Source organism: Leishmania panamensis (genome assembly GCF_000755165.1).
Source record: "Leishmania panamensis strain MHOM/PA/94/PSC-1 chromosome 15 sequence".
Lineage (NCBI taxonomy): Eukaryota > Euglenozoa > Kinetoplastea > Trypanosomatida > Trypanosomatidae > Leishmania > Leishmania panamensis.
Window position 1 is genome coordinate 213517 of NC_025860.1, and position 26452 is coordinate 239968.

General features: G+C 60.0%; 7 protein-coding genes across 7 annotated transcripts, besides 2 other annotated features; all 7 read left to right on the forward strand.

The window, feature by feature from the left end:
- Positions 1-330: 330 nt before the first annotated feature.
- Positions 331-2160, forward strand: LPMP_150550 (hypothetical protein; the record flags this gene model as incomplete). The annotated part of the gene is made up of 1 exon (XM_010699128.1): positions 331-2160. One exon carries the CDS (start codon positions 331-333, stop codon positions 2158-2160), a length of 1830 nt encoding a protein of 609 aa, XP_010697430.1.
- Positions 2161-3977: 1817 nt separating this feature from the next.
- LPMP_150560 (hypothetical protein) lies at positions 3978-4973 on the forward strand (the record flags this gene model as incomplete). Its single annotated transcript, XM_010699129.1, has 1 exon — positions 3978-4973. One exon carries the CDS (start codon positions 3978-3980, stop codon positions 4971-4973), a length of 996 nt encoding a protein of 331 aa, XP_010697431.1.
- A 49-nt stretch (positions 4974-5022) lies between these two features.
- Positions 5023-5541: a repeat region.
- A 1649-nt stretch (positions 5542-7190) lies between these two features.
- On the forward strand, positions 7191-8180 carry LPMP_150570 (hypothetical protein; the record flags this gene model as incomplete). The annotated part of the gene is made up of 1 exon (XM_010699130.1): positions 7191-8180. One exon carries the CDS (start codon positions 7191-7193, stop codon positions 8178-8180), a length of 990 nt encoding a protein of 329 aa, XP_010697432.1.
- A 1303-nt stretch (positions 8181-9483) lies between these two features.
- LPMP_150580 (hypothetical protein) lies at positions 9484-10188 on the forward strand (the record flags this gene model as incomplete). Its single annotated transcript, XM_010699131.1, has 1 exon — positions 9484-10188. The coding sequence occupies one exon, from the start codon at positions 9484-9486 to the stop codon at positions 10186-10188; it is 705 nt and encodes a 234-aa protein (XP_010697433.1).
- A 1202-nt stretch (positions 10189-11390) lies between these two features.
- On the forward strand, positions 11391-16244 carry LPMP_150590 (hypothetical protein; the record flags this gene model as incomplete). The annotated part of the gene is made up of 1 exon (XM_010699132.1): positions 11391-16244. One exon carries the CDS (start codon positions 11391-11393, stop codon positions 16242-16244), a length of 4854 nt encoding a protein of 1617 aa, XP_010697434.1.
- A 1508-nt stretch (positions 16245-17752) lies between these two features.
- Positions 17753-21427, forward strand: LPMP_150600 (hypothetical protein; the record flags this gene model as incomplete). Its single annotated transcript, XM_010699133.1, has 1 exon — positions 17753-21427. The coding sequence occupies one exon, from the start codon at positions 17753-17755 to the stop codon at positions 21425-21427; it is 3675 nt and encodes a 1224-aa protein (XP_010697435.1).
- Positions 21428-23009: 1582 nt separating this feature from the next.
- Positions 23010-24548, forward strand: LPMP_150610 (hypothetical protein; the record flags this gene model as incomplete). Its single annotated transcript, XM_010699134.1, has 1 exon — positions 23010-24548. The coding sequence occupies one exon, from the start codon at positions 23010-23012 to the stop codon at positions 24546-24548; it is 1539 nt and encodes a 512-aa protein (XP_010697436.1).
- Positions 24549-24840: 292 nt separating this feature from the next.
- Positions 24841-25118: a repeat region.
- Positions 25119-26452: the final 1334 nt, after the last annotated feature.

The window sequence follows — 26452 nt, forward strand, 5'->3', positions numbered from 1 at the left end:
CTTCTTTCGCTCTCTCTCTCTGCCTGTCTCCAACTTGACCATCTCCATCCCCCCTCCCCCCTCCCTTCCTCCCTCATCCTCCGCGCGCACACACACGCCATGCACGCACAGGTGCACCACCCCCCACCCACCCTGTGTCAACCAGGGCAGCTTTTTCTCGCTCGTAGCTCTCTATTGGAGGGCTGGACCTCACGCAGGTGAGGAGAGGAGCCCAGCCCCGGCGCAGTTGGCGGCAACGTTGTTTTTCCCACGTTTCGTGCGTGTGCGCCTACGTCTGGGTGGAGGGGAGAGGTCGGAGAGCAGTTTGGACGCTGTCGACCCAAGGGCCACATGTCCTTCGCGTCGTCCCACACCTCTCCCTCCACGACCGCCTCGCCTGAGGTGCTCCTCACTGCCTATAAGGCTGAAGTTCAGCAATTGCGCGATGACCCGCATAAGGTCACTCCCAGCGACATGGAGGGCTGTCGCAGCAGCACCAGGGGAGACACTGGTCCTGCTGCGAGAGGCGTGTTCGGTGAAGCTTTGGAAGGCAAGTACCTTCTCTTGATCAGAAAAAACAAGGACCTCACAGTGCAGCTTGGCACCGTGCAGCAACAGCTAGCCGCCGCACAGAAGGCGCTGCAGGCGGAGCAGGAGAAGACGCAGCGACTAGCCTCCGCCGTCACAGTCTCCTCGCTTGGCACTCGAGGAGTAAAGTCCAGCTCAAAGTTGCCGGCAGGAGCGACTGGCCTGGACGACGGCGGTAGCAGCAATAGTGGCAACAAGACCAACGGTGGAAGTGGTGGGGGGGTAGCGGCAGCATCGTCCACTGCTATCGCGCGCGTGTACGATCAGCTGCACCAGAAGGAGCTCGCCATGGCTGAGGTGCAGCGGGAGAACGCCACTCTGCGCTCCCTCATTCAACGCGAAGTCGGACTACGTGATGACACAAGGGAAGTGGACGACCTCTTGCGCCGTGCGGCTGCCGCCTCGAGCAGCGGTGGGTCAACGCCAGCAGGTGTCGGTTGTAAGTCGCCCTCCGGCACGGACGCGGGTGGCTGGCGCGGTCGTGCGGAGGAGATTGTCCTCCTGAAATGTAAGCTCAAGGATGTACAACGGGAGTTGAAGATGGTCGTGGCGCAGAGCGGCAGTGGTCGCGGCGAGGATGGCGTGGATACACTGATGGACCCGCTCGCGCTGCCTGCCTCCGTCCGCGCTTTCCTAGGCGTGGATGCTGACCCCGCGACTGAGGCTCGATCGATCGCAACCACCACCACCTCACAGGTGCGTCGGCCACGTCGCGACGTCGACAGCTACGCGCGCGATAGGCTAAGCGCCATGCAGCACCAGCGGGCGGCGCAGCAGCGCGAGCTCAGCGCTAACCTTGAGCAGCAACAGCACGAACTTAACGAAGAGCGAATGAAATCGTCCGCCCTGCAGGCGCGGGTGAAGACAATGAAGTCGGAGCTTCATACGCTGCGCAGCTATGTGGACACAATTCTAGAGAAGAGCAGCACCGATGATGAGCTCGTTGCGGCGTACAAGACAGAGTTGCAGCGCGCCAACGAGGAAATACGCCACTGGCGACGGGCAGCTGAGGAGACTCTGAAAGGGGCAAGCCGCGGCTGCAACAGTGATGGCGAGACAAGTACCGCCTTTACCGTCAAAGGTATGCGCAGTGGACTCAACAACGCAGCAGCAGCAGCGGCGCGGGCGGCATCCTATCGACAGGCCACCGAAGATAAAACGATTGTCAGTGCCGGTTGTGGGGAGGAGGGAAAGGCGTGCGCTGCGCCACTTCCATTGTGGTCGTCTCAGTCGCCGAAGTCCTTCTCGCGGTCTTTGTACGAGTGGGTGTGCCAGGCATGTGACGAGGTACCGCAGGAAGTGGAGCCGAAGAGCACCCAGCCGGCAGTGGAGGTCTCCGCGAAGCAGCTGGCAGCGGTGCTGCGGCACGCCTACCAACATGTTGTGCTGGTCGAGCGGAGCACTGTAGCAGCCGCGGACATGGCGCTGGCTGTGCCAACGAGCACTAGCGGTGAGAGCATCTTACACAGGGAGAACACGGCGTTGAAGAGGCGCGTTTGTGCGCTGTCGGACCTGATGGAGAAGGAGTTGCAGGCGCAGCGTGTTTTGTGGACTATAGCCAACGCAGACGCAACACCGTCGACAATGTCGTAAGAAAGGGCGCCACGAATGAGGTGATGCACAGGTCTCCTCCTCCCTCTCGCTCTGACAGCAGTCGTCTGTGCGCTGCTCTCTGCCCTTTTCAATATCACATGTTGCCGGCTGCCACAACGGTCATGGCGTGATGTTGGTGTTAGTGATGTGCTTTATGGATCTGTGGCTTGTGCTCCCGTGTGTCCTCGGCTCACGGCTCTCTGTTTCAGACTGTTTCTCCTTGCCTGCCCCTCTCCCTGCTGGTGCGGTGGAGCCCCCAGCACCGTCATACCAGCAGCATCGACTTCACGCCAAGTGGGTCGCTCGCCATGACGGTGAAGAGGACAGGCAGAAGAAACACAAAACAAGCGGGAGACGAAGGAAGGTGCGTGCTGCTTCTTTACTTTCACGTTGCGGCATGAATGTCCATGGCGCCGCAACAACGACATAGCGCACACCTCAGTCGGCCTCCTTCTCTGATGTTGACCACTTCTCCTCTATAGCTTTCTCGCTCACTCGCCAAGCTACTCTTCAACGCTTCCTCACCCCTCTTCCGTTCTCCTTCTCCCTCCCTCCCTCCCTCCCCCTTCGCCCTTCGCTCTGCCTGCCCATTCTTCATCCCTGCGCGCCACACCCGCTCTCACCGGCACCATCTCTACCGCCCTTATGTCCATTAACCCCTCCACTGACCGTTTCCATCGGACCCGCAAGTGATGATTACACGACCGCCACCAGTCACCTCCCTGTTGCTTCCCGAGGCAGCTTCTGCTGCTGCTGCTGCTGCTGCTGCCACGGCCTTTACTAGCCCACAGTTCGTGATACACCACAACCCGCCTACTCATCGGTCAAGTGAAAAAGTAGCCGCTCGCAGCGCGAAAAGCGGCCCTCTGACCACTACGCTGCCGACTGCCGATACGTCTTCTTCCCCTTCCGTCTTCGCTTCAAGGTTAACTGAAGCACATTTTTCTGCGTCTTGGTCGCGTGTTAGCGAACGTGCAGTATACCTCTCTCTCTCTCTGCCTCTCTTTCCCTCCTGCCTGTGGGAGCCCTAGCGCATCTCCGTGTGAGTGTATGTGTGCATGTGTGAGAGTGTGAGGGTGTGTGTATGTGTACATCTCTTGCCTTTCTCTATTCCTTAGCTTCTTCTTATTCTCACTGATAATACTCATCTTCACCCACACTACTTCAACATCTCACCCTCCGCCTTCTCCCCCCCCCCCTCTCCCTCTCTCTCTGCAATTTTGATCAGCATTCTCTATCGTCGCGTGCACCTCTGTGCATTTCCTCTGCGCCCCTGTGTGCTCTCTCATCCTTCCTCTCTCTCCTTGTCAGTACGCGTCCTCTTTCTTCCTCGTTTGTTTTCATTGTTCATCCTCCCATTCCCCTCCTCCTCGCGTGCGTTTGTGTGAGTGCCCATTTCAGACCTCCGCGCCTCCTCCCCTCTCCTCTTATCTTCTGCTTTGAGTGTGTAGAGCTGCCTGGCAGCGCATGCATCAACTCTTCGAGTTTTCCCCGACTTCTTCCCCTCTCCCTCTCTCTCTCTGTCTATCTGTCTCTCTCTCTCCTGCTTATTTTATACTGTCTATGTATACATTGTCTTCCCTCCCTCTGCTCACCACCACCACCACCACCGCCCCTCCACCCCTCCATCCCCCTCCACCCTCCTCCTCGCGCTTCGACTTTTGCATGTGAGGGTGGGCTCGGCCTCGTACCCCTTCGGTTTTTTTCTGCGCTACGTGCTGGTCGTTTCACGACTAACACGCGAGGAGAGTGAGAGAGAGACAGAGACAGAGAGAAGTAAAATACACGCACACGGTGTGAGGACTCAATCAATTGCGATGACTTCTTCCACTTCAGTGGCACGACCAGTTCCGATGCGACTTGGGTCGCTCCTGCTAGGAGTCTTCTCGCTCCTCACGGCGGCGGCCCTCACCCGGGCCGCCGACGTGTCGTACCAGACTGACCCACGTGCCTTGTTGGGATGCTCAGCCTACGCCGACTATTTCCCCTACATGATAACCACCACGGACTGCCCTGTCAGAGACCTCTGCATTACGCGCAAGCGCTGCTGCAAGAACAGGAATGAGACGAACCTCGGCAAGTGCCTTGACATAACCTCCTTTTCGTGTGACACCGCGGCCATGTGCGCCAATTATTCGGAGGGGACCTCTCGAAGCAGCTCCAGTACGAACCTGTGGTACCCAGAGACGCAGGACGGTGGTGCGTCGCTGATGTGCTGTCAGGCAGGGACAACCACAACAGAAGCCCCTGCCGTCCCGCCCCTCGACAGCTCGAGCTTGGAGGAGGTGAGTCAGGACACTGACTTGCCGCCGGCATCAATGTGCGACGACACGACCTCGACAGCGTGCACGGTAATGTCGATGTTCGCACCCATTGTCCGCGCCTTCTGCCAGAACCCCAACCTCAGCATGTACACTGATGCATACATTAACGAGAACGTGCCACACATGTGCTGCCTGTACACCGCTGCTCCCCTCAACGGCAACAGTAACGAGTCCGTGACTGCAGGCAAGGTAGCCTGCGGCTCGAACTTACTGGACCTACCTCTAACAGGCGAGTACCACTGCATGCTTGACCTGCGCGGCGCCGCTAAGGTTTGCTGCAACGGACGTATTGAAGATCACCTAAGCAGCAGTGACGGCACTGGTAGCGCTGCATCATCTGGCCAGAGCCGCGTCTTTACGTACATAAGCCACGAATGCCTCTTTAACCCCGATACGAACGGAAACAGCGCCCCTTCGCCGGCTATGTCGGTGACGCAGCGGCTGACGGTGGCGGTGCTGTCGGTGATGGCTGCATACCTCTGCACGTAGGCGGACCCCTTTCGTTTCTTTCTGCTGCTCTTCGGGTACGTCCAACCTGCCCTGATGACCGGACGGCGGAGAACGCACCTCAGTGGGCGTGGTATCCCAGGGCCCCGTACGCACCTTCACTCTCTGTGAAGGGGGGATCAAGCAGCCCCCCTCCTCCCCCCTATCCCTGCCAATACTGAACTGCCCCTCCAGTGCTGACGGGACCAAGTGCCTGCGACGTGGGGAGTTCAGGGCAATGTACCGCTGCTGATGCCGGCGGTCAGGACCTGGGCGGCACTGCGTCAGAGCGAGCAGCGACAGTGAGCCCGTTTGTGCCACCCATGCGATGGGCGATGCATCGGCGCGGCTCCTACGCACCTCAACCGACCCCCGCTGCCCCACTGGTGTGGGAACGTGGGCCACCCCGAGGGGAATGCACCAGGTGGTGGCCGGCACAGGGGGAGCAGCTGTGAGGCGACCTGCGGGGCGGGGGTGGGCAGGACTTTGAGGCAGAGGCGATGCATTGCCATAACGCGTGTGTCCACGGCTGCTTTGCACCGGGCAATGGGGTCTGTGGCAGAGTGAGGAGGTTGACCTCCCCTGATGTGTTGTATATGTGTGTGTCGGTAACGTTGTGGAATTTGTGGGCGGTTGTCGTGGTGTGCTTCAGATTTGGTGAAGAGGCGCATGGTAGCAGCAGCAGCAGCAGCAGCTTCATTGCGCTGGTGCGTTGGATTCCCTTTTGGCCAACGAACTACCGTCACTAAGCCTCGCCCCCCCCCCTCCCTCCCGTCGAAGAGAAGCACACAAGCGCGCGCACAATTATGAGGTGTGTCGTCCTGGCAACTCGCCTAGCGTTGATGCGCTCTCTTCTTCTCCTTCTTTCGCTCTTTTTTCTTGTCTTTGCTCACAAGAGAGAAGGTGAGGAGTGACGCGCGCACGGCTTTTTTTATATGGTCGCAGAGAGCGAGACAGAAATGAGGTGGAGGGGGGGCGCACACACGTGTGTGTGCGTGAGACGAAAAAGAAGCGTCTGCGTCTGTGTCGGTGTCTCCGTGTAGGGTAAGGGAGAGGGAACCCAATTGTCCCTCTCCCTCTCTGACGCCATGTCCCCCCCCCTCTCTCTCACCACCACCAACACCAGAGCGTCCTTGTCTTCCCCTTTCGCAGTTCCAGCCGCAGCTGAGCAGTTTATCACTCCCGCCCTCTCTCCCTCTTTCCGTCTACGTCTGCGCACGTTTAAAAAATGAAGCTGAAAGGCAGTGCAACAGCATGGGTACCATTTCTCAGCCAAAACTGTAGTTGTGTGGTGCGGTTATACGCTGTGCTACTGTGCGCTCTCGGTCAGCTCAGGTCAGCTGAGCTGTTGAGCGCGGACGATACTTTGGGAGCAGAGAGAAGAGGCAGCGTATACAAGTGGTGCAGCTCTGCTGCCGTGTGGGCCTGTGTTCGACAGCGGGGAGAAAGGGAGTAACAGAGACACGAATGCTTTGTTCTTTCGAAGAGGAAGGGAGCTACACAATGCGCCCCCCCCCCTTCCTCCTCCCCGCGCGAGCACCTTCACACGACCTCTCTGCCTCTCTCAATCTTTGGCTGCCTCCCTCTCTCCCCGTGTCTAAGCGTGTCAGCCTCCTCCCTCCTCCTTGCCCAATAAGCATCACGCCTAAGGCACGCCAACGCGCTTGCGGCACTCGTACATCGTAGCAGTGTGCAGGAGACAGCAGGCGGACCACAAAAATAATATCCACCAGTCCACCCTCTCTTCCTCTCTTTCTCTCTCTCGGACGTGTGTGGCTCATCTCCCGCCCTCTCTCCTTTGTGGCCGATAGCCTCACGTTTTATGTGTGGAAACGGTTGTGCCTTGTACCCCTCAACAGGAAACGAAGCCGAAAGAGGAAGTGAGAAAAAGCTGCTGTGGACACGTCGTCCCTGTGTGTCTCTGCCTGTGCCTGCGCCTCTGGAGGCACACCTGCCTCTCTTTCTGTTGTCTCTCTTCGTCTCCACGCCACCCCCATCACACTCCACCTCTCCTGCCTCACTCATACTCCCTAGCGCCCACAAATTCTTTCCTCGCTCTCTCTCTCTCTCTTCCCTCTGTGCTTTGGAAAGAGAAGAGACTGAGGAGGTCTGCCCGCTCGCGTGCGTGTAGCTGGGGTGTATGTTTAAGGGCTGAAGAGCAGAAATAGTAAAGCACGACGGACAGCACAACATTTTTGCACGTTTTTGCACGCGCTCAAAATGGCCATGCAGTCGATGCGTCATCGCTTCTGCGATATTTTAACCTCGACCGTGTCGGCCTTAATTCTCACGGCAATCATCACGGCCGCCTCGACGATTTTTCGAGACCTGGTGCTACACCCGCAGCCGGTCGTCTCGAACGTGCGTGTGACAAGCTCCACACCACTGTACCACGTGCGCAGGCCGACACTGCTGTCTCCGGAAGTGCCGGACGCATCTACCTACTACCGCCCCGGCAGCAGCGGCAGCGATGGACACAGGACCTCGGAAAAGCAACTTCCGTCAAACATTGTGATCGTGGACACGGCAGATTGCCCTGAGGACAGCGAGGAAGATCGCAAGCGCAAGGCGTGGCAGCGTCAGCACGTGCCGCAAGGCTTCAAACTCGGCATTCGTACGATCGATCGTGTTGTGCTGTACCTGTCGGGCTCAGTGGACTTTTCCCCCTGCTGGGACTGGAACACGAAGGCCATCTACGCATCCTTTGTCGCGCGCTTCTCATCAAAGACGGCGTCTCAGAACGACGTCGTCTTGCTCGATGCGGTGCTGCGCCCGGTCTCGCTGTCGGCGCAGTTGGCGCGGTTAGCGGAGCTGCGTCGCCAAGAGCGGAGTGCTGCGCTGCCGGGAAGCGGCAGCGAGAGAACGGCGGCGGCAGCCAGGGCCCCAGCCGACGCGACGCAGATGTTGACGGACGCAGAGCGGCAGCAGCTCGCCGCGTTTGAGGAGACACTCCGCAGTAACGACCACGATCACCCCTCCCTTCACATTGACCACATCGACAAGCGACTCGTGTTGAATGAATCCTTCAAGTATTATGTGGACGCCTTTGACGATATTTCTCTCGGCGGCAACACCGTGGAGGTGGTGCTGCGCTACCAGGTAATGAGCTACTCCGGCTGGGCGCCCGTGCGAGAGGATGCGCTTGGGCACCAGGTGAAGGTAAGAATGCCAGAAAGTGCGCAGCAGTGGAAGTCGCAGGAGCGGTGGTGAGAGAAGGCCGAGGGTGCGCGTGACTGCATAGCTGTTGTGTGGATGGGTGAGACATGGGCGCTGAGACGGGCGCCAAAGCGCCTGTGATGCGCTAAGCCATGCGTACCGCTGTCATTCTGGCCCATCATTACGTGTTGCTTTTGCCTGTGCAGGTGTGCGTGGAGGAGGGAGGGAGGGAGGGGGTGTAAAGGACAGCCGTGCGAGGTGCGAGTGGGTCGCCAAAAATGGTCCATACATTTTCGAGCGATGATCGGACAAGGCGGCACATGGACGATTACGTTCGTAGGAAAGGAAGCGGACAACGATGCGGCAGGGACGAGTCCGAGTGAGGACTGTGTGAGGGGGCAGGTTGAGCGCAGATGAGTGGGACTGCGTGCCCCACACTTCCCCTTTCACACACGCCAATCCTCTTTCATCCAGACGGCTACACCGCACAGCTTGGTGTGTCTGGCGAGGCCCCGCCGCCCCCTTCCACCACCGCCGGCTCTGAAAGAGTGGGGGGGAGGAAATTGAAGGCCGCCCCCCCCCTCCCCCCACACACACACAAAGCAGCGTAAGCGCACCCGCCGCGGTGCACAAGCTCATCGCGGCCCTTGTCTGTTGAGCGGCATGACGCGTGCCTGCGCTTCTCTCCCACATAAGAGATGTCGGTGCTCTGCTTGTCGAGTGTCCCAGAGATGTTACTCCCGTCGCCGTAAGCGAGTCGCGGTCTGCCCCCGACAAGAAGTCCACTTTGAAGAGGATGACGGAGAGCCGCGTGCGTCTATCAGGAGCGCCAGCAATGTGCATCGCACTCTGCTCATCCCATTCACCCTCCTTCTCTCTCTACCCAGTCGAGCAACACTCTTCATCTCAGCGTAGGCCGTATAAGGTTCTCCCAACCCGTGTTCCTCTCTATGTGGGGAGGAGGGGATGCCTCACTCGTGATGGTGGCGGCACTCCCCTCCCCCTTACTACTACCCCTCTCACTCTCTTCCTGTGGGTATGGTACGTGCGCGTGGGCCGAGTGACTGTGCTTCTGCATTGTATATGTTCAGTGCTCTTCTCTATCTCCTTCTTCACTACCGCCTCCTTCTGCCTCTCTTCATGCTGGCCCCACTCAAGCAACGAGGCCCTGTCCACATCATCGCAACTCCTCCCCGCCCCCTCCCCCCCCCCGGACACGTACGCCCAGAAGTCTCAGATACCGCAATCCAAGTGAAAGTTGTGCTTCCGGCACGTTCCTCTTTCTCTCTCTCTCTCTCCACCTACGCACCGTCGAACTCCCGTGCCGCACATCCATACACCCCCACCTACGTGAACGATGCCTCTCAAGAAGAATGCGTTGATGTACTCCATCGATCCGGAGCTGTACGCTCGCTCGCATGCACCGGCCACTACAGTCGCTATGGGGATGAAGAGCTCTCAAGCCTCCTCGCTCTGCTGGGCCAATCAGGTGCGGCGCGAAGAGGCGATTCGCGAAATGTGGGGTACGACGTACGACCCACAGCGCAACCGAGAAAAAAAGGCTCTACAAGCGGTGCAGCAGACCCGCGCCCGTGATGCGGCGCGGCATGAGGCATATGTAAACCCCGAAAACAACCCAGAACTGTATAGTATCCTGTACAAGAGACCACCTCCATCCTCTGTGTGCGACTCGGGAGTGACAACGGCATCATCCTCGTCTCCCCAGCACAGCACCTCCACGGCAACACCGGAAGAGACAGCGAAGGATACTGGTAACTCAGGCAACAACTCCTTTGCTCGCTACGCGCGCTCTACCACACACGAATACCTTCAGGCTCGCTGCAGAAGCCACACGTTGCAGCAGCGCTACCCGAGCGGACCGGCCACCGCCGCACAGGCTGTGGGGTGGGCTGTCGGCGCTACCGGCAGAACGTCGGTGTCGTCATCAGAGGCTTCATTTTCGCCGCACCTCCGGGTGCGCCGTCGCCAGATGGGCACCTATCGCAAGCCCGAAGACGACGAACACGCGTTGCTCTTCGGCTACGACTATGCACCGAAGTAGGCATCACGGGCAGCGAAGTGCACCGCGCGGGTCTCTCCCTTGATTCTCACACTCGTGAGTAGCTACTTCGCTGGCTCTCACAATGTTGGCGGAACTCTGCGGAAGTGTGCATGTATGCAGGTGTACAGCACCGGCCCAGCAGAGCTCCACCGGGCCGCCTCGCTCTCGTACCTTCTCTGGCTCTTCAGGTCCGTTTCAGCTTTTTCCTTTCACGAACTTCTCTCTCTCTCTTGCGCGCCTCCCCCTCCCCTTCTGTCCACCTCTCTGCAGGTGTGTGGATATCTCTGTGCCTGTCGCCGCTTGTGAACATGTGCACAGCCGCTTCTCGCGCGATGTTTCATTAGCCCCTTCACCTCTCTTTCTCCTCTCCCTCTCGCCCTCCCTCGCTCATCTCTTCTGTCTTCAGATGCTGCGATCTCTCTCTCTCTCTCTCTCATGTGTGTGCGTGTGAGAGAGCCACTTGTGCCATCAACACCACCACCACCACCACCACCACTACCGCCTTTCTCTTATAGGTCCCTTTCACGGCTACTCGTTGCTACTGTTGCACGTTGGTGTGTAACTTCCTCAGCGGACCATCCTCCTCCCCTACCCTACCCCCCCCCCAATGAAATCCTCCTTGTCCTCTGTGTTGTCACATTCAATGGCTCTGTCTGTCTGTCTCTCTCTCTCTCGCTCTCTCTCTCTCGATGTCGAACCTGGTCACCCGCTCGATCAGCCCCCCTCCCCTCCCGGTACAGCGGGACGGCGTGGGACTCGGATAGAACATGTTAGCTCGTCCGCACGCTCTTTTCTCCCCCCTCTTTCCCTCCCTCTCGGGACTCGGAGCGCTTTCACAACACGGCCCCAAATACACACTCACTCAGCACTCACTCAGCACACTCAGCACTCACTCAGCACACTCTCTCTCGGTTTCATAGGAGAACGCGGGCGCACACGCTTCTACGTGAGCAGGAGGAATGCACATTCATAGACGTCCCTCGCAGCAGCCAGCCGAGTCACATTTCGTTCTTGCGAGTGGGCTCCCCAACCCGCCGCACGTACCAGCGGCTGTTCTCCTCGCCCCTTCATAGACTCGGGACATCCGCAGTAACCGCTACCAAGACAGTACCATCCCCCTCCCTCTGCCCAGCACACCAACGGGCACCAGTGTGAGACAAACATGTGTGCGTGTGCATGCGTGTGAGTCCTAGTATTTCCTCATGCTCAGGTCTCCGAAAGAGAGGTGGTGTGCGCAGGAAAGCCTGCCAACACCGCATCTGGGGCGGGAGCAGGTCTTACCCTCGTGGACCCACGGCCGACCCCCGCAGCAGCAGGAGCAGCAGCAGCGCTCGAAGGAGCAAGAGACGCGAGCATCGAGAACGGTAGAGGGCAACGCACCACCTTCCAACGACGGCAACGGTGCTGGGGGAAGAGCGCCACGCCACCGCAGAAGCCGTGTTGGCCGCCACCGACACGCAGGTCTATCTTTTCGGAGCGCCGGTGTTGTGGCATACAGCAGCAGCAGCTCCTCCTTCTCCTCCAGCTCTCGCAGCACCGACGGCAGCGGCAGCCGCGGCGATGGAGGTCATTCTCGGTGCACCGCTCAGTTGGCCTCGCCACAGACGCTCATAGATGCAGGCAAGTTGTTCAAGCTGTCGCCGAACGACCGCCTCACGCATGACCCTGACACCGCCTCTGCACGGAAGCTGCAGCAAACAGTGTTGCCTACGACACCCACGACATCCAACTCTCAACAACGGCACACAGACCCAGGAGCAGCCACGGCCGCTTCAACCACGCAGGCGATGCGCACTGCGTCACCATCCTTTCCCAGCTCGGCGTCGCAGCCCCGCTCCAGTCGTCAGGAGGGCCGTAGGACACGCTCAGCGAAGCGCCGCTGGAGCACTTCTGGAGTGCATTACGAGAGTGCGCAGGATGATGCTGAACTCGACAAAGATGAGGGCAACAGAGACCATGGAGGCAGCGCTGCTCACCGCACAAGCAGACATGCACGCCAGGCTGCACAATTGCTGCCACAAGACGCAGGCAAAGAGGCGTTTGCTGAGGTGATGGATGACTCGGCGGCAGAGACTTCGTTCATCCATCGAGAAACGTGTGGAAGTATGAGCTCAGTACTCGGAAGGGACAGCGCACAAGCGCACAGTGTGACGCAGCGAAATGAGAAGAGCATGCGACATCACCGGCAGCACAATCCCCAGCACTACGTGCCCGCGCTTGTCGTCCTCGAGAAAGCGACGCCGCGACGAGCAAATGACCGCGCATGCAACTCCGCAAGGAGCAGCAATGGCAGCGACAGCGTGCTGCCTGACGCGGCTGAGGTGGATTACTCGTGCAGCGGACGGTGGCCGTCGAACGCACGGTCGGTGGCATCCTTGGAAAGCAGGGCCGCTTTTAAGGCTTCGCTCGCAGGCGCCGAGTTGCAGCGGCAGCGCGGCGCTGCCCTGCACACCCGTGCCATGCAAGCGGCTTGGACCTCATACCTGCACCGTTGTGGTCACTTGTCCAGCCCCGAAAGGTATGACCGCCAGAGAGCCACTTTGCTGCAGGACGCACCGCCACAGATCGCATACGCACACGGTGGGATGTCAGTGCAGCAGCGACCGAGACAGACCGCAGCCGCAGAACCCTCGGTAAACAGCAAAGTGCCGGGGCCGTTGACCAATGCACTTGCGCTCGCTAAGGAAGTCCTTCTCCTCCGCTGCTCGCTGCTCATGACGTACACACTGCTCGCGGCTGCGACGGTGGAGGGGAGTGGTGATGATGACGTCAATGCAATTGCAAAGAGGTCTTGGCAGTACGCGGCACAGCACTACGCGAGGTGGACAACGGCAGCGGAGCAGCGGGCGCATTGGCAACGCGGTGGACAAGCAGGCGCGTCTGACGAAAAGCGCACAGAACATCAACATCCGAATCGGTGCTCCGCCGCGCTGTATCTGCGCGGATCGACCCCGTGGCCGGCGCTGGAGACTCGGTTGGTGGCAGCGGTGCAGGGAGCGGCCGAGGCGCTGCGGCTCAGCGAGGCTGCGGCAACCGCACCGAATAAACTCCCCTCACCGCAGCTACTGCGCGAGTCACCACCCCACGACGTCGACGGACTGCCCTCTGTGTGGTATCCGCCTCATCGAGGCGACGACGACGATGGCCCGTTGAGCGGAATGCTTTGGGTGTGGTTCAGCGGCGGTGACGACAGCCATGTGGAGGACGATGTGGCAGGCACCTCCCTATCGTCCTCTGATGACAATGACCTAAAGGACAACGACGGCAGTGGCACGGAGCGACCAAGTTTCAGTGCGGACAGCGCTGCGATGCGGTGTCGGCGGCAGCACGAACGCAGAAAGAGAGGAGGGCTCTCATCCCTGTTTCGGCGCTCTCACAGACGATTTGGGGAGCGTCGGAGGCCTCCGACGGTGGTAAGGTCGCTTCGTGGCGTGTGGCGCCGCTGCTTCGTTGTCGCAGACAATAGCAGCGTATGCGTGTACCCCACCGAGTGTGACTACGCTAACTTCGCCACCGAGCGCCTTCTCATGTCCGTTCCGTACGCATCGCTCGCCTACCTTGTGCCGGACTTCTCTGCTGCCGCAGTAGCGGCATTCGACAACGTCGGCATGGAGCAAGACGAGAGGGAATGGGGCAGCAGCAACGGCCACGCGAGACCCTCGGCTCGCCCAGGACGAGGCAACTACCCACTGCAGCACTGCGGCTCTATGGAAGCCGTGCACGTCGCGACGACTGCAGCCGTGACGTCCGAGCTCGCAACAGGCAAGGCGTACACGTACTTCGGCTTTCTGCACTGTCAGCGAGACGGCGTGGCGCGCCGCGCCGCAGCGACGGCAGAGGCCTTCTCCACAGTGGAGCACGATGCTTTCCATCAAGAGCAAGAAGAAGCGCGCTCTTTTCGTTTTGCCCCTTGGCGCGTGAGTGGCGACAGCGGCAAGAGCTACGCGCACCAGCTACACGCACCGCTGCTGCTGCGCACAGAGCTGCGCGCCACCCGCGCAGAGTGGGTGCATTTCTTCGCCGCCAAGTTCAACCGGCATCTCTACGCTCTGCTCTTCCCAACAGCGTGTGCGGCTATGGCGAAAAAGAAACCGCTTAGACATCGTCCTGGTAATGCAGAGGTGGCGGTGGTGGTGGTGCCAGAGACAGACGCTGATGACGCTGTGAGCAACAATGTGCAGCAGGAGAAGCATCAACGCCACCGCCACCGCCGTCGCCGCACACGAAACAGCAGCGCCAGCTTAGAGCAGCAACAGCAACAGCACATCCACAATAGGGCAGTGCCACCATCCTCGTCGCCACATCGTGGCCGTCGCCACCGCCATCATCCCTCCCATCGTCTGTCTCAGGTAGAGGAAGCGCAAGATGAGGTTGGCATTGGTGCCGCCGCCTCCCACCGTCTCTCCAGCTCGTCCTTCTCTTCCACCCAAGTTGAGGACTCGCGTGACTACGATGTGCTCGCGGCGGCAGTGGTGAGGGAGAAGGCACTTGAGCCACTCTCCTCGCAACTGTCAGCGACAGCGGCCGCGCGACATGATCAGCGGCCAGGTGCGAGTGAACCGTGGTGGGAAACGATTTCGGCCTTGCGTCACACCATTGCGCAGCGGGATCAGCGGCTGCTGGACCAAGAAAAGGAGATGGCCGACATGGCCAAGACACTGCGGCAGTACGCGCAGCGTGAACACAGTCTCAAAGAAGAGCATGATCGTCTTCAAGCTGCCTTGCGCGACGCAGACGACCGTCTCGCAAACCTGATCACAGCGGAGAGAAGCCGACAACCGGAGGTCCAGCGACTGTGTCGGGCGGCGGGCGCGAGGGTGCCACCGCAGGACGGCTGCACCGCATTGGGTAGCGAAGACGCCATTCATATCAGCCATCCATCCTCCACCCTCTCCCCAGAACGCAAGCGACACGCGATTTGCCCTGACGCTTTCGATCAATCCAGAAGTCCGCACGCTCCCAGCCCAACCGTGCCCGATGCTCAGCAGCAGCGCGGATTGGAATCACTGCAAGCGCAGCTGGAGGAGCTTCAGCGGCGCTACGTGGCGGACGCTGTGTCGTGGCGAGCTGAGCGGACGGCGCTCGAAGGCCGCTGCCTTGTCGCGGAGGAAAAACTGAAGCATTTGCGCAGCGGTGCCTCCCAGCAACTCCGCTCGCCGACTCACCAGGTGATGCACGATGCGGAGAATCACCGTCACGAAGTGTGGAGCGGGAAGAGGGCGTGTGTGGATGCAAGGGCGCCAGGGCTAATGCTGAACAACGAACTCGCCACTACAGAAAATAACGACATGGCAGGGGCATACCTTAGCCGAGCCACAAATGAGCGCAGCCAGAGTGGTGATGCAGCGCCAGCCATCGCTGTGTTATCGGCCCCAGGCAGTGCCTTTGCCTCTCTCCTACTCACCTTCAAACCCAGCAGCGGCCGTGCTGGTGCGCGTGCCGGGAACTGCGTCGATGGAGCGCTTATTGTCGATGAGGCCAGCGCGCGGCTGCTGTTCAGTGGTCCGACAGCGAACCAGCGTGGACGTCGATGGGAACTGCGGCATCACGACACGGATGCCTTACTTCGCATTCAACTGGAGTTACTGTCGCGGGTACCGGGCGATGCGCGTGCGGTGGTTAGGTCGACCTCGCGTCGACGCCGTCCAGCTGCCTCTTCCTTGTTCGCGCTGGCGTCAGATCCGCGAGCGTCTTCACCGTCACTACACTCTCCAGCAAGCAACACAACCCCGCGCAGGCCCACCGGCTCAGCCGCTGGAACATCGCTGTCCCCCCCGCCGTCTCTGCAGCCGCACTGGTCGATCCATGCCTACGATCAGAGGGACTCGCACCACTACTCTCCTCCAGATATCTCTGCAGCTTCAGCGTCCTGCTTGGCAGGCTCGACGCAGCTACGTACGCACCTGTCCTCTCTCCTTCGGACGGTGAACGTGGCGCCGCGGCACACACGGGCCTCGCTGCTGCGGCAGGCTGCCATTGGGCAGAAGATCCAGGTGAGAGAAGCGGAGGAAAGGGGAAGCGCCGTCTTATCACAGAGCCGAGAGCGCGTGTTTTAGAGTGAAGGGCTGCACTGGCTCTGGATGTGCTCTGTTCGTGTGTATGCATCGGCACTCGGTGCATGGATGCTCTCTGCCATCTACTCTGCATGACCATAACGCAACCACCATCATCGACATCACCACTCGCCCTCTCGCGTGGCAAACGTGTAGCCCACTGCGCAGTACCCCGTCGCCTCCCCCCTTTCAGTCTTGTTTCCCTCTTTTCGAGGGGGAGAGGCACGAGCGCGATGCACATTAACAAGTAGACGCTTAAAGGTGTACATGTCCCTCGCGTCACGTGCGTGAGACGGTGGAGAAATCCACGCGGATGGCTCATGTGCACGTATGTGTGTGTGTGTGTGTGGTGTCTGTTCTCCTGTAATACACTTATTCTCTTCTGTCTCCCTCCCTCACTCTCGGCACTTATGAACGCAGCTCTTCTCACCATATCACATCGATCAAGTCAAGCGTACACGTACCCGCCACTCAGACACACGTCTCCCTCCCCTATTCCTCGCTCGATTCACACACACACACACACACCTATTACCTCTGTTGTGCGCGCCTGCTGCAGTAGGACTTAAGGAGAGAGGTGTCAGTGTGCGTCCTTGGTAAGACAAGGAGCAGGACGAGGAGGCCTCTGCTGCGGCTACGTGGGGCTCTCTGCACCCTGACACGTAGCCGCATGTGCGCCGCACAACCCAACGCACATCGACTTCTCCCTCTTCAGTATTCCCTTTTTATTTATTTTTCCATTTCTTCCCGTACCGCCGCGCGTCCCTCCTCCCGTCTTCACCACCACCGTCTCCAGTGCTGGTCTCACCCACCCACCACTCCTTCTCTAATCACCCGCCTCCCCCCCCACCCCCCACACACCCACACACACATCGTCCCTCATTGTACGTGCTGTCGGTGTTGTTTGGCTTTCTGGCTACGTCTTCTATTTTGAAGTGCGGCTCTTCTCCTCCCGTCCCTCTCTCCCACACGTACGCGCTGACAGGAACCTCTGGTCGAACCTGAGCACACACACACACACACACACCTCTGTCCACCTGGCCCTCTCCCTCCCCTCCACTCTGGAGACTCCGTGTGTGTGTGTGTGGGTGTGTGTCACTGTGTGGGTGTGTTTGCTTGCTGACTGCCTCCATTTTACTTCCCCTTCCTCGTTTCGTTATTAGTGCCGTCGTCGCCCTCGACTTCCCTTCTGTATTCGAGTCGACGATATCCACCACTACCACCATCACCACCCCCCCCCTCTCACCTCTCCCCCTCGATCTCCCTCGTGCAACTTCGGGGTGTTGGTGCTGCTCTTCCTTCGTGGTCTTCAGCCTGTGCCCCTCGCCATTTGCTGCCGTCTCTCTTCGCCCTTTCGCTCACTTTCTCTCGAGCTCTCTTATCGAGCAACGAGGCGCGCCCCCTTCCTCCCGCCCGCTGCTCACGTGTGACGGTGGTCGTCCTGGGCGTGTTTTCGTCGTTGGCGTCGGTGTGTAGCCCCCTTCCCTCCCCTCCCCCCTTCTTGCGCCGCTATGTCACTCCTCCGAGTCACTCAGTTCCTGACGGCCGAGGGAAAAGTACAAGTTGAGCTCACCAACACCAGCGGGCGTTCTCAGCGCGCGGCGTCGCTGGACCCGTCCGAGCCACCGCAGCAAAGCAGAAACAAAGGGCACCGCACTCGCCACGTTCCCGACCGAGATGATCCGTGCTCACTGATCGTGTCGCTGCGCGCATCGCACCCGCAGTTTTTCTACCACCGTGGGCTGCAACACAAACAACTGTTCTCCTCCAGGTCGGTGGCCTCGCCCCTGCGCGGGTCACCTTCTGGAAGTGCCGCCATTGCCGGGGCTAGTGGCAGTCGTGGGAGCAACAACACGCATCAACGCGGTCCATCGTCTCTGTGGGGTCTCAAAGCTGTCGATCCGGTCATCCAAGACGTGTCACAGGAGACGTGGAGAAGCTTGGGATTTCTGCCAGTCGCGTCGCCGGCTGCAGAGACAGTGAATGCAGCAGCACCACAAGCGTCCTCGCCACTCTTGAGGCAGAGCAACAATAAGGGCGGCGATGATGATCGCCCGCTGCTGGTGCGCGAAGAGCTGGCGGACTGCGTCTTACTCCCTGGGGAGCGGCGCACCTTCTTGCTCGAGGTGGATACTCCGTCGGTGCTGGAACGGCTCATGGCGCCCGTACCCCGGAAAAAAGTGCCGATGACATCGACAGTTTTATCGCAACCGGAAAATACAACACGACGAGGCTCGTGGCGCCCCCTGTCTTCCCAAGGCTCGGCCACGGCGCACGCCGGCGGCAACGACGACGAGACGGACGCCTCCTTCAGGAGAGCGCGCGGTGTAACGGGTGAGTTTCACCAAGATAGGCACGGCACCTCTGACACGGACGAGTCGAGCTCCGTCCTGCCCCTGACAGCCCGCCGCCCCGGTGGAAAAGACGCCGGGGCGGCTTCTCGTAATGAGCAAGGGCGCCAAGGCCCAGACTATCGCGGCAGGGGCCTCCCCCAGAGCCCCAGCGGCAGAAGCAGCAGCGGCGAGAACAGCGACGGCAGCATGCGCTCATTCACCCCCTCAGCCCAGCTGAACCAGAGGCGGCAACTATCACGTCAGCGGACACTGCCGTGGGGTCCTGACGACGAGGGTGACCGCAAGGGTGGTGCAGTGGACCAGGCACCACCCGGGAACAGCCGGCACAACCGACGACCAGTCGGGAAGCGAGATATTAGCAACACAGAGGACGACGATGAGCACTCAGCGTCACAACAGCCGCTGAGCATCATGCGGGAGAGCTTGGCCACCCGGGAGTCGCTGGATGCCCGTCTGCCCGCTGCCACCGCTACGGGCGTCCCCAGGCCGGCGCCATCTGGCAGCGCAGCACGCAACTCTCGACTTGGCAGCCGTGACTACACAGTGCCTACCTCAACTAACTCTACAGCAGCTAGCGTCCTTGTCCCCTCGAACGCTAACAGGGAGGACTCTGGAAGGCTGAGTGTGCCTCCGTCCGTCGGCACTGCTGGCAGTGGTGCCACACCTTCACTCTGCAATGGTGAGGCGGACAAGACGGCCGATCTGGTGTATGGTGACAAGCCCCTTGCGCAACCCTGGTTCCCGCCCGTCTCGTCGTCACAGCGCCCCACCTTTTACGTTTACTACGCACCGCTCGGGGACGAGGACAAGTGTGTTGATGAGGCACGCCAGTGGCTGCTTAAGGAGCAGCAAGCTTACTATCTTTGGCTGGACAAACTCGTGCGCATTATCGCAGATCTGGAGCGGAGGCGCGAGCAAGGGTGGACACAGACGCGTGATAATGCAGTCCAGTCGCCGCATCAGCCTCTTGGCGCTCGGCGTGTGTTGCCGCCCATACTCGGGGAGCTTGTCCGGTGGCGAACCGATGGCGGCGGCGGTGGGACCGCGATTGACATGATGGCGCCGTCTCCCATCACCGCCGCTGCCTTTCAGTACTACTACGGCAGCATTTCCCTAAAGGTCGTACATCGGCCCCTCTCACAAGTCAGCATTGGCGGTAGCAGTGCCCATTACTCATGGGTGATCGGCGGCAACAGCAACGGCAGGGCTGGCGGCGGCAGGGTCAACAAGGAGGTCGTTGTGGAACTGCCGCCGTCCTTCGCGGCGACGCGGCGCAATTGGGTCAGCAAGAAGGCGCGCAAAATGTTCAAGGGGGAGCGCCAGGGTGCTGGGACGGTCGTACTGCCGCTTCGGGTGCAACCGCAGTCCGCAATGCAGCCGCCACCGAAGCCATTCACCAACGACGCGCCCTCCGTCAGTGTGATCTCCGCCACCCAGTCAACCCTCTCCTCCTCACGCGCGTCACAAGAGATGCGCGGCTTTTCAGAGAAGCCTGAGCCGCAGTACGGCAGCAACGCGACCGATGCGCCGTCGTCGCGGCAGCAGTTGCGGTGGCTGCGTTCTAACAACCCCCTTACCTCACCACAGCAACACACAATGGAGAACTCCTCCGAACTGGGGGACTATCGTGGCAGCAGCACGCCTATGAGTGGGAGCCAACGCGTCGAGACGGGCGGCGTGCGCCCTCACTTCAAAGCGGGATGTGGCCTGGCGCTCCTTGAGGACTCGGAGTTAAATCTGCCACCGCCTTCCCGCAACTCGTTGGCAGACGGAACGCTCGCACTGCCACCCAAGAATGACAACACCGGGACGCTGCTGGACTTGAAGCAGGGTTTACTCGTCCCTGGAAGCTCCAAGGTGGGTCGCACAGAAACACTTGACCCTGCCGCAGCGGAGATGGCAGCGATGGCCTCTCCCTCGTCCCGCTGGTCGTCGCTCAGCAGCATCTACCACCAGATGCACCGAAAGTTCTCCGACTCACCGGTGCAGCCGCAACCGAGACTGGAGTCCCTTCCCCCCGCCGGAGGCATGGCCTTCGCGGAGAACCACATCCCGAGCAGCAGCAGCAGTAGCGCTGAAGCGGGTGACAACGGTACTACCTCGCATGATGCAGCGCAGCCGAACTGCAGCAGCTCGTTGCATCTCTCTAGTGGTGCTCCCGACAACGCCCGCAGCCCCGAAGACTCTACGAGTGTCACGGATGCCTCGGGTGCCGTGAGCGGCGTGGGACGGTATGGGAACACCAGCAGCAACGGTAGCCGAAAGATGTTCTCGCTGCCCAACCTTCAGGGGGCGGCAACCGATGGTGCTCTTACAACTACTTCGCCGTCGGGAAGCTTCGGGGCGCAGATCTTTCAGTCCCTCTTGGGTTTCGGCGGCAGCCCCAAGCCCGACGCAGGTGAGGAAGGCAACGCGCCATCGCGCACGCGCGACATTTCCTCTGCGCCGCCACAGACGCTGGCGTATCGCCGTAGCAGCACCGGTGCTGTGAGCACCGGCAGCTTCTTGATGCGTCGCCAGGAGCGACTGAGCCGGATTGCCGACCAGTCGATGATGGCTGGTTGTCAGGTGAAGATTGTGATGCAGCAGCTAACGGCGACAGCGGCTGACCTCGTGCAACAGCACGGTCCACCTGCCATGAACGGAGTCATGAGCCTTATGACCTTCCTCAAGGACATCGTCTTCACCCCTGAGAACGTGAATGCGATGCAGGTAGTGGTGACGCCGATGCTGATGGGCTGCTCCTTCCTTGTGATTGCCTACCTCCTCCTCTTCAGTGGCGAGGGCGGTGGGGACGCCCTCTCGCCAATGGACACCGGGGGCCTGTTATGAGCAAGGAGAAAGGGAGCAGAGTGCGTGCTTCTGTGTGCAAGTGTTGAACGATGCGATGTGCTGGCGGGAGAACTGTGGCTCGTTTATGCACGAATGGGCGCTGATGATGATGATGGTGCGGGAGGGAAGGGTGCGAGAATATGCCACCAGCGACGTGCATCTAATGGGCACGCGTGTGTACGCAGATGGGTGTCGGGTATGTTAGGGCCCTGTTGCCTCCCGCCCCCTCTTCATCTCACTTCGCCACTACTTACCACCACCACCACCCTCGCTCGCGGCTTTCTCACCCTCCCCGCCCATCCACCCCGCCATATGCCGTACGACCCTGCACACACACAGGCAGTGCCTCTCTTCTCTCGCTCTCTTGCATCGGCTCCCACGTCGTTCCTCCCCTTTACCGCCTCACTCGGGCCTCACTCCTTCATGAAGCGCAGCACCTCATTTTTTCCCGTTTACTCTCTCACATCGTTTCATCTTTCATCGCTGTCTCTCACCATTAACCTGGACGTCTATATCTGACCTGCTTCCCCTCTCCCTTTCCCCTCCTCACCCTCAGACAGGCAGTCGCACAGAGAGACGCACGACAGCGCATACGCCCCTCTACACACGTACACGCGCGTGTGTGCACTGTCCTTGTGGTATCGAGGCATACATGGGGAGCCGCATCGCACGTTGATGTGTGTTATGCGTGTTTGAGCAGTGGCTGGTCTCTCTCCCTTTCTCCCTTGCCTGCTTGCTTGCTCTTTCCACTCCACACACTTTCATGCTTCTGGACAGTGGGGTAGCGCGTCGCCCTCCTCTCTGTCATCAGCTTGACCTGCTTCATTTCCTTCTCCACCCCTCAACTCACCTCTTCTCCCCTCTCCTCTTCTCTCTTCTCCCCACCCATTCAGTTCCTCCACCTGCCCTCCACCCCACCCTCTCCGCTTGAAGTCCCCCAACTCTGCACGACACGTCTGCCCGCAACGACATGAGACAAGGGATGCTGAGAAATTGGCAAAGGAGCACCTCCACAGACATACACGCACCACGCCTGCCTACTGCTGCCATTCCACTCCGCTACTCCCGTCACTGCCATCCTCAGTAACGGCGCAACCCAACAACCAAATAGCAGCGGCTCGGCCCTTTTATTTTTCACTTTTCATCCCCCCTCCCCCCTTGTTGTTCATTGGCTTCGGGTCTCCGTCCGGGGTATGTGGTGTCCCCGTCCCTCCCTCCCTCTCCCTCTCCCTCCCTTTCGTGGTCTCTGTGCCGCTCTATTTGGAACATCCTCATTCTTCTCTTTTTTAGCGGCCGTGCTCTCCCCCTTCTCTCCCTCTCTGTGCTTCACGCGCATACACTCCTCCCTACGCGCACTCACGGGGCCTGCTCGCTCTCTTCCTCCCTCTCTCGCTCGGCCTCGATCCAGCTTGCAGCGTCTCGCTCGTTGTTTTTGGTGCTTTATTCCTTCGCTGGTTTTCCCTGATTTGGTGTTGGCGTGTAAGGCTCTGCGTGCCCACGCCATCTGGTTGCCTCTCTTTCCCCATCACCTTCACCCCACCCCACCACCCTCCCTCTCTTACCACAGGCATTTGCCGTCATCATGTCCTCACTTGACGCGTGTCGGGAGCTGTACGAGACGGATCTGGCGAACCAGACTCACTGCTGTGGGCTCGAGCAGATCAAGGAAGAGCACAAGGCGGCCAACCGCCATGTGTTCGTGCAGCTTCTTCGCTATCAGGAGGATATCAACACCAAAGGCTCGCTTCCCTTCAAGCTGGACCCTACAGAGGAGCAGAGGAAGTCGAAAGGCAGCAGTGCGGCGCCAGTGTACCCGGAGAGCTTGACCATTCGCGACCCGCGTCAGCTCAAGCAGATCCTGCCGATCCCCGACATCCACAAGGTGTCAGACTGCGATCTTATCTACCGCTTTCTTATTGCCCGGCGCATGGACGTCAGCCTGGCTACAAGTGATATCCTGCACTACATCGGCTTCCGCGAGAAGTACAACCTCGATACGATCTTGTGGGACCACGAGGTGGTAGCGACCTTTAACGGTCTCGATGGCGAGGAACTGGTGGGGCAGGTGATGGCGGAGATGAAAGACACCACCTCCGCGGCGAAGGTCAAGATCACGCGTCCGCTGCTGAAGGCCGGCTGGGCGGCGTGCTACTGTGGGGTGGACAAGCGTGGTCATGTTATCTTCTACCAGCGGCCGAACCCGAAAGAGCTGGCGATGCTCGAAAGACGGTGGCCCTACGTCGAGGGCCACTATGACTGTCGCAGCCCCGACTTCCACTCTGTCACTCCACCTTACAGCAACCTACTCCCACGACTGTACCTGCGAGAACTCGAGAAAGGTCGCCGTATCTCGCGCCTGCTGAATCACAACCAGCAACATATTATCCGGGAGGTCCTGCGCGTGCAGGCCGGAGAGACGCCGACGTCCACAGACACGTTTAGGGACAACGGCGGGGGCGCCACCTGCCTTGTTGACGTCGGTAATGTGAAGGTGTCACACATCGCTTCCAGTAAATTCAAGAAGGTCTTCAAACTCTTCCGCCTTCTCTCTCTGATGGGGCAGAGCTTCTACCCGGAGAATATGAACCGCATGATCATCATCAACGGCGGATTTGTGTTCAACATGCTCTTCAAGCTCGTCCGGCCGTGGCTGGACCCACAGACACAGAAGAAAATCGTTCTGCTCTCCCACACGAACAAGGCCGCACTAAGCGATCTCAGTGGCGACTTGAACCACGCGTCACCGAGCAGCGCAACGAGCAAGAGCGACGAGAGCGAAGACGACGGGGCGCCGGTGACTGGGACGGAGTCGGAAAAGGCGAAATTTGCGCTGCGCGACGCGCTATCTGAGTACATCCATGAGGACTTCATTCCCTCGCGGTACGGTGGCCGCCTACCTGTCGTCGACTCACCTCTCTTCTACGGCAGTTGCCCGCCGAAGAGGCTTGCAGAAAACCCGCACTACCCAGCCGCCTGCGAACACGTACGTGCCCGCATCACTCCGGAGCTTCTGCAGGATGAGTTCATCTTTGCCAACGCCAAGGAGGGAAAGGCGGCCACTCAGGAAGAGTGGAAGGCGTTCTGCACGATGATAGAAGGCATCCTGCCCCGCAAGCGGTAGCAAAGCCCATAGGGAAACGACCATGGCGGGGTCTCCATCGCACTAATAGAAAAGGGGTGCAAAATGAGACTCACTGATGGGGGTGCCTCTTGTTTCTCTCTCTCTCGGCGTGCGTACGATACCGTGTTCTGCGGAGAGTTGGGGATGATGATGCTGGGTAGCGGAGGATCGGTCTGCGTTCTCTCGCTGTCTCTGCCTGTCTCCCCCGCTCTTTCCTTCGTCCCGCTTGTTGGTCTCCGCTCCTCCCCCCTCCCCCCTTCATTCATCCCCTGATAACAGGAAGGGGGGAACGCGCCTCAGTGGGCGTGGTATCCCAGTGCGGCCCCGTACGCACCTCAACCGACCCCCGCTGCCCCACTGGTATGGGAGCGGGGGCCACCCCGAGGGGAATGCACCAGGTGGTGGCCGGCACAGGGGGAGCAGCTGTGAGGCGACCTGCGGGGCGGGGGTGGGCAGGACTTTGAGGCAGAGGCGATGCATTGCCATAACGCGTGTGTCCACGGCTGCTTTGCACCGGGCGATGGGGTCTGTGGCAGAGTGAGGAGGTTGACCTCCCCTGGTGTGTTGTATATGTGTGTATCTGGCCAGGTTTATCCCTTCCCCCTCTGTACACGCGTGGGATAACAGGTAAGGGAGAAGCAGCCATCCCCCTCAGTCGGTGTCCACCTGTTTGAGCTGCTGTGGGTGGGTGTGGGGGGGGCATGCCCTCCCCTACCTCCCTCCCTCGCCCCATTCGCTTATTTGGTGTAACGATCGCTAGTGCTTCTCGGCCTCCCTCCCTCCCCCACACTGCCACAACGAGAAGAGCTCATGGCTCGATTCACTGTAGCGGCAGAGACGACGGAGGGGTAGTAGATGGGAGGGACTTGAAGCAATATAAGTTCCTGCAGGACTGAAGTAAGTTCTCTACGTGTAGGTGCACATGCGTTTTCAACGGCGCTGCTGTGCATCTCTCTCTCTGTGGGTGTGTGGGGGGTGGGTGCGCGCCTTTTGAGCCTCTCTTCTTCTTTCTCTCTCTCTGCTCTCCCCTTTGCCATTCTCTTCCTGTTCACCCAGAGCGAACAAGCGCCTCGGGGGGAGGGGGGGAATGGAGGGGGAGGGGTGTACCTCTAAAGACACCCTTCAGTACGCCTGCGTCTCTGCAACGGCGTTCGTACGCGAGAAATGCGTTTGAGGAATCGAAGAAGGGGGCACTCGCGGGAACGGGGGGGTGGACGACCGGAGCGCGGTAAATGAACAGCAACATTAAACAACATCGCAGCAACAGTGACCATACGCAAGAGAGAGAGGGTGAGACAAGGAAGCAGAAGCACGCACATGCGCACATACACCGTGCCACTGCCCCTTCCCAACGCGCCCACACAACTTCACGCACGCAGCTGTGCTGTTGGTTCGTGCGCTCGTTTGTTGTGTGCCCCACCCCTGCACCAGCACACAGGCACCCACAGCGTGGAGGTGCTGCTTGGCGACTCGATGAAGCACAAGCAGCTCCTCGGCTGAAGCGAGGCGACGCGCATCCGCGGTGGGCGGTGGGAAGCGTCCGTCTGTGGCATTACACGAAGGCGCACCTACAGTGGCTACGCGTCTGCTTGCTCGACCTCTTTGCTACGCCTCTGCGCAGAATACATGAACTGCGTGTGTATGCGGTAACCGTCTCGGGGCGGTGCGTCTAGTGCGTCATTGAGGAAGAGGGAGGTGGGGGAGCGAACTGCCTGGCAACCCCCAAGACACACATAGACACACACTCGTGCGGCTTCCCCTGGGCCCTCAACGATCTCCTTATCCTCACTCGAATCTCCTCTCCCCCCCCCCCCTCTACCTCGCTGGCATTGCGGGTGTTGCCTCTACGTGTGCTGTTGGCTTTGCCTCTTTTGTTTGTTCGCTATGTACGGTGGGCTCTGAGA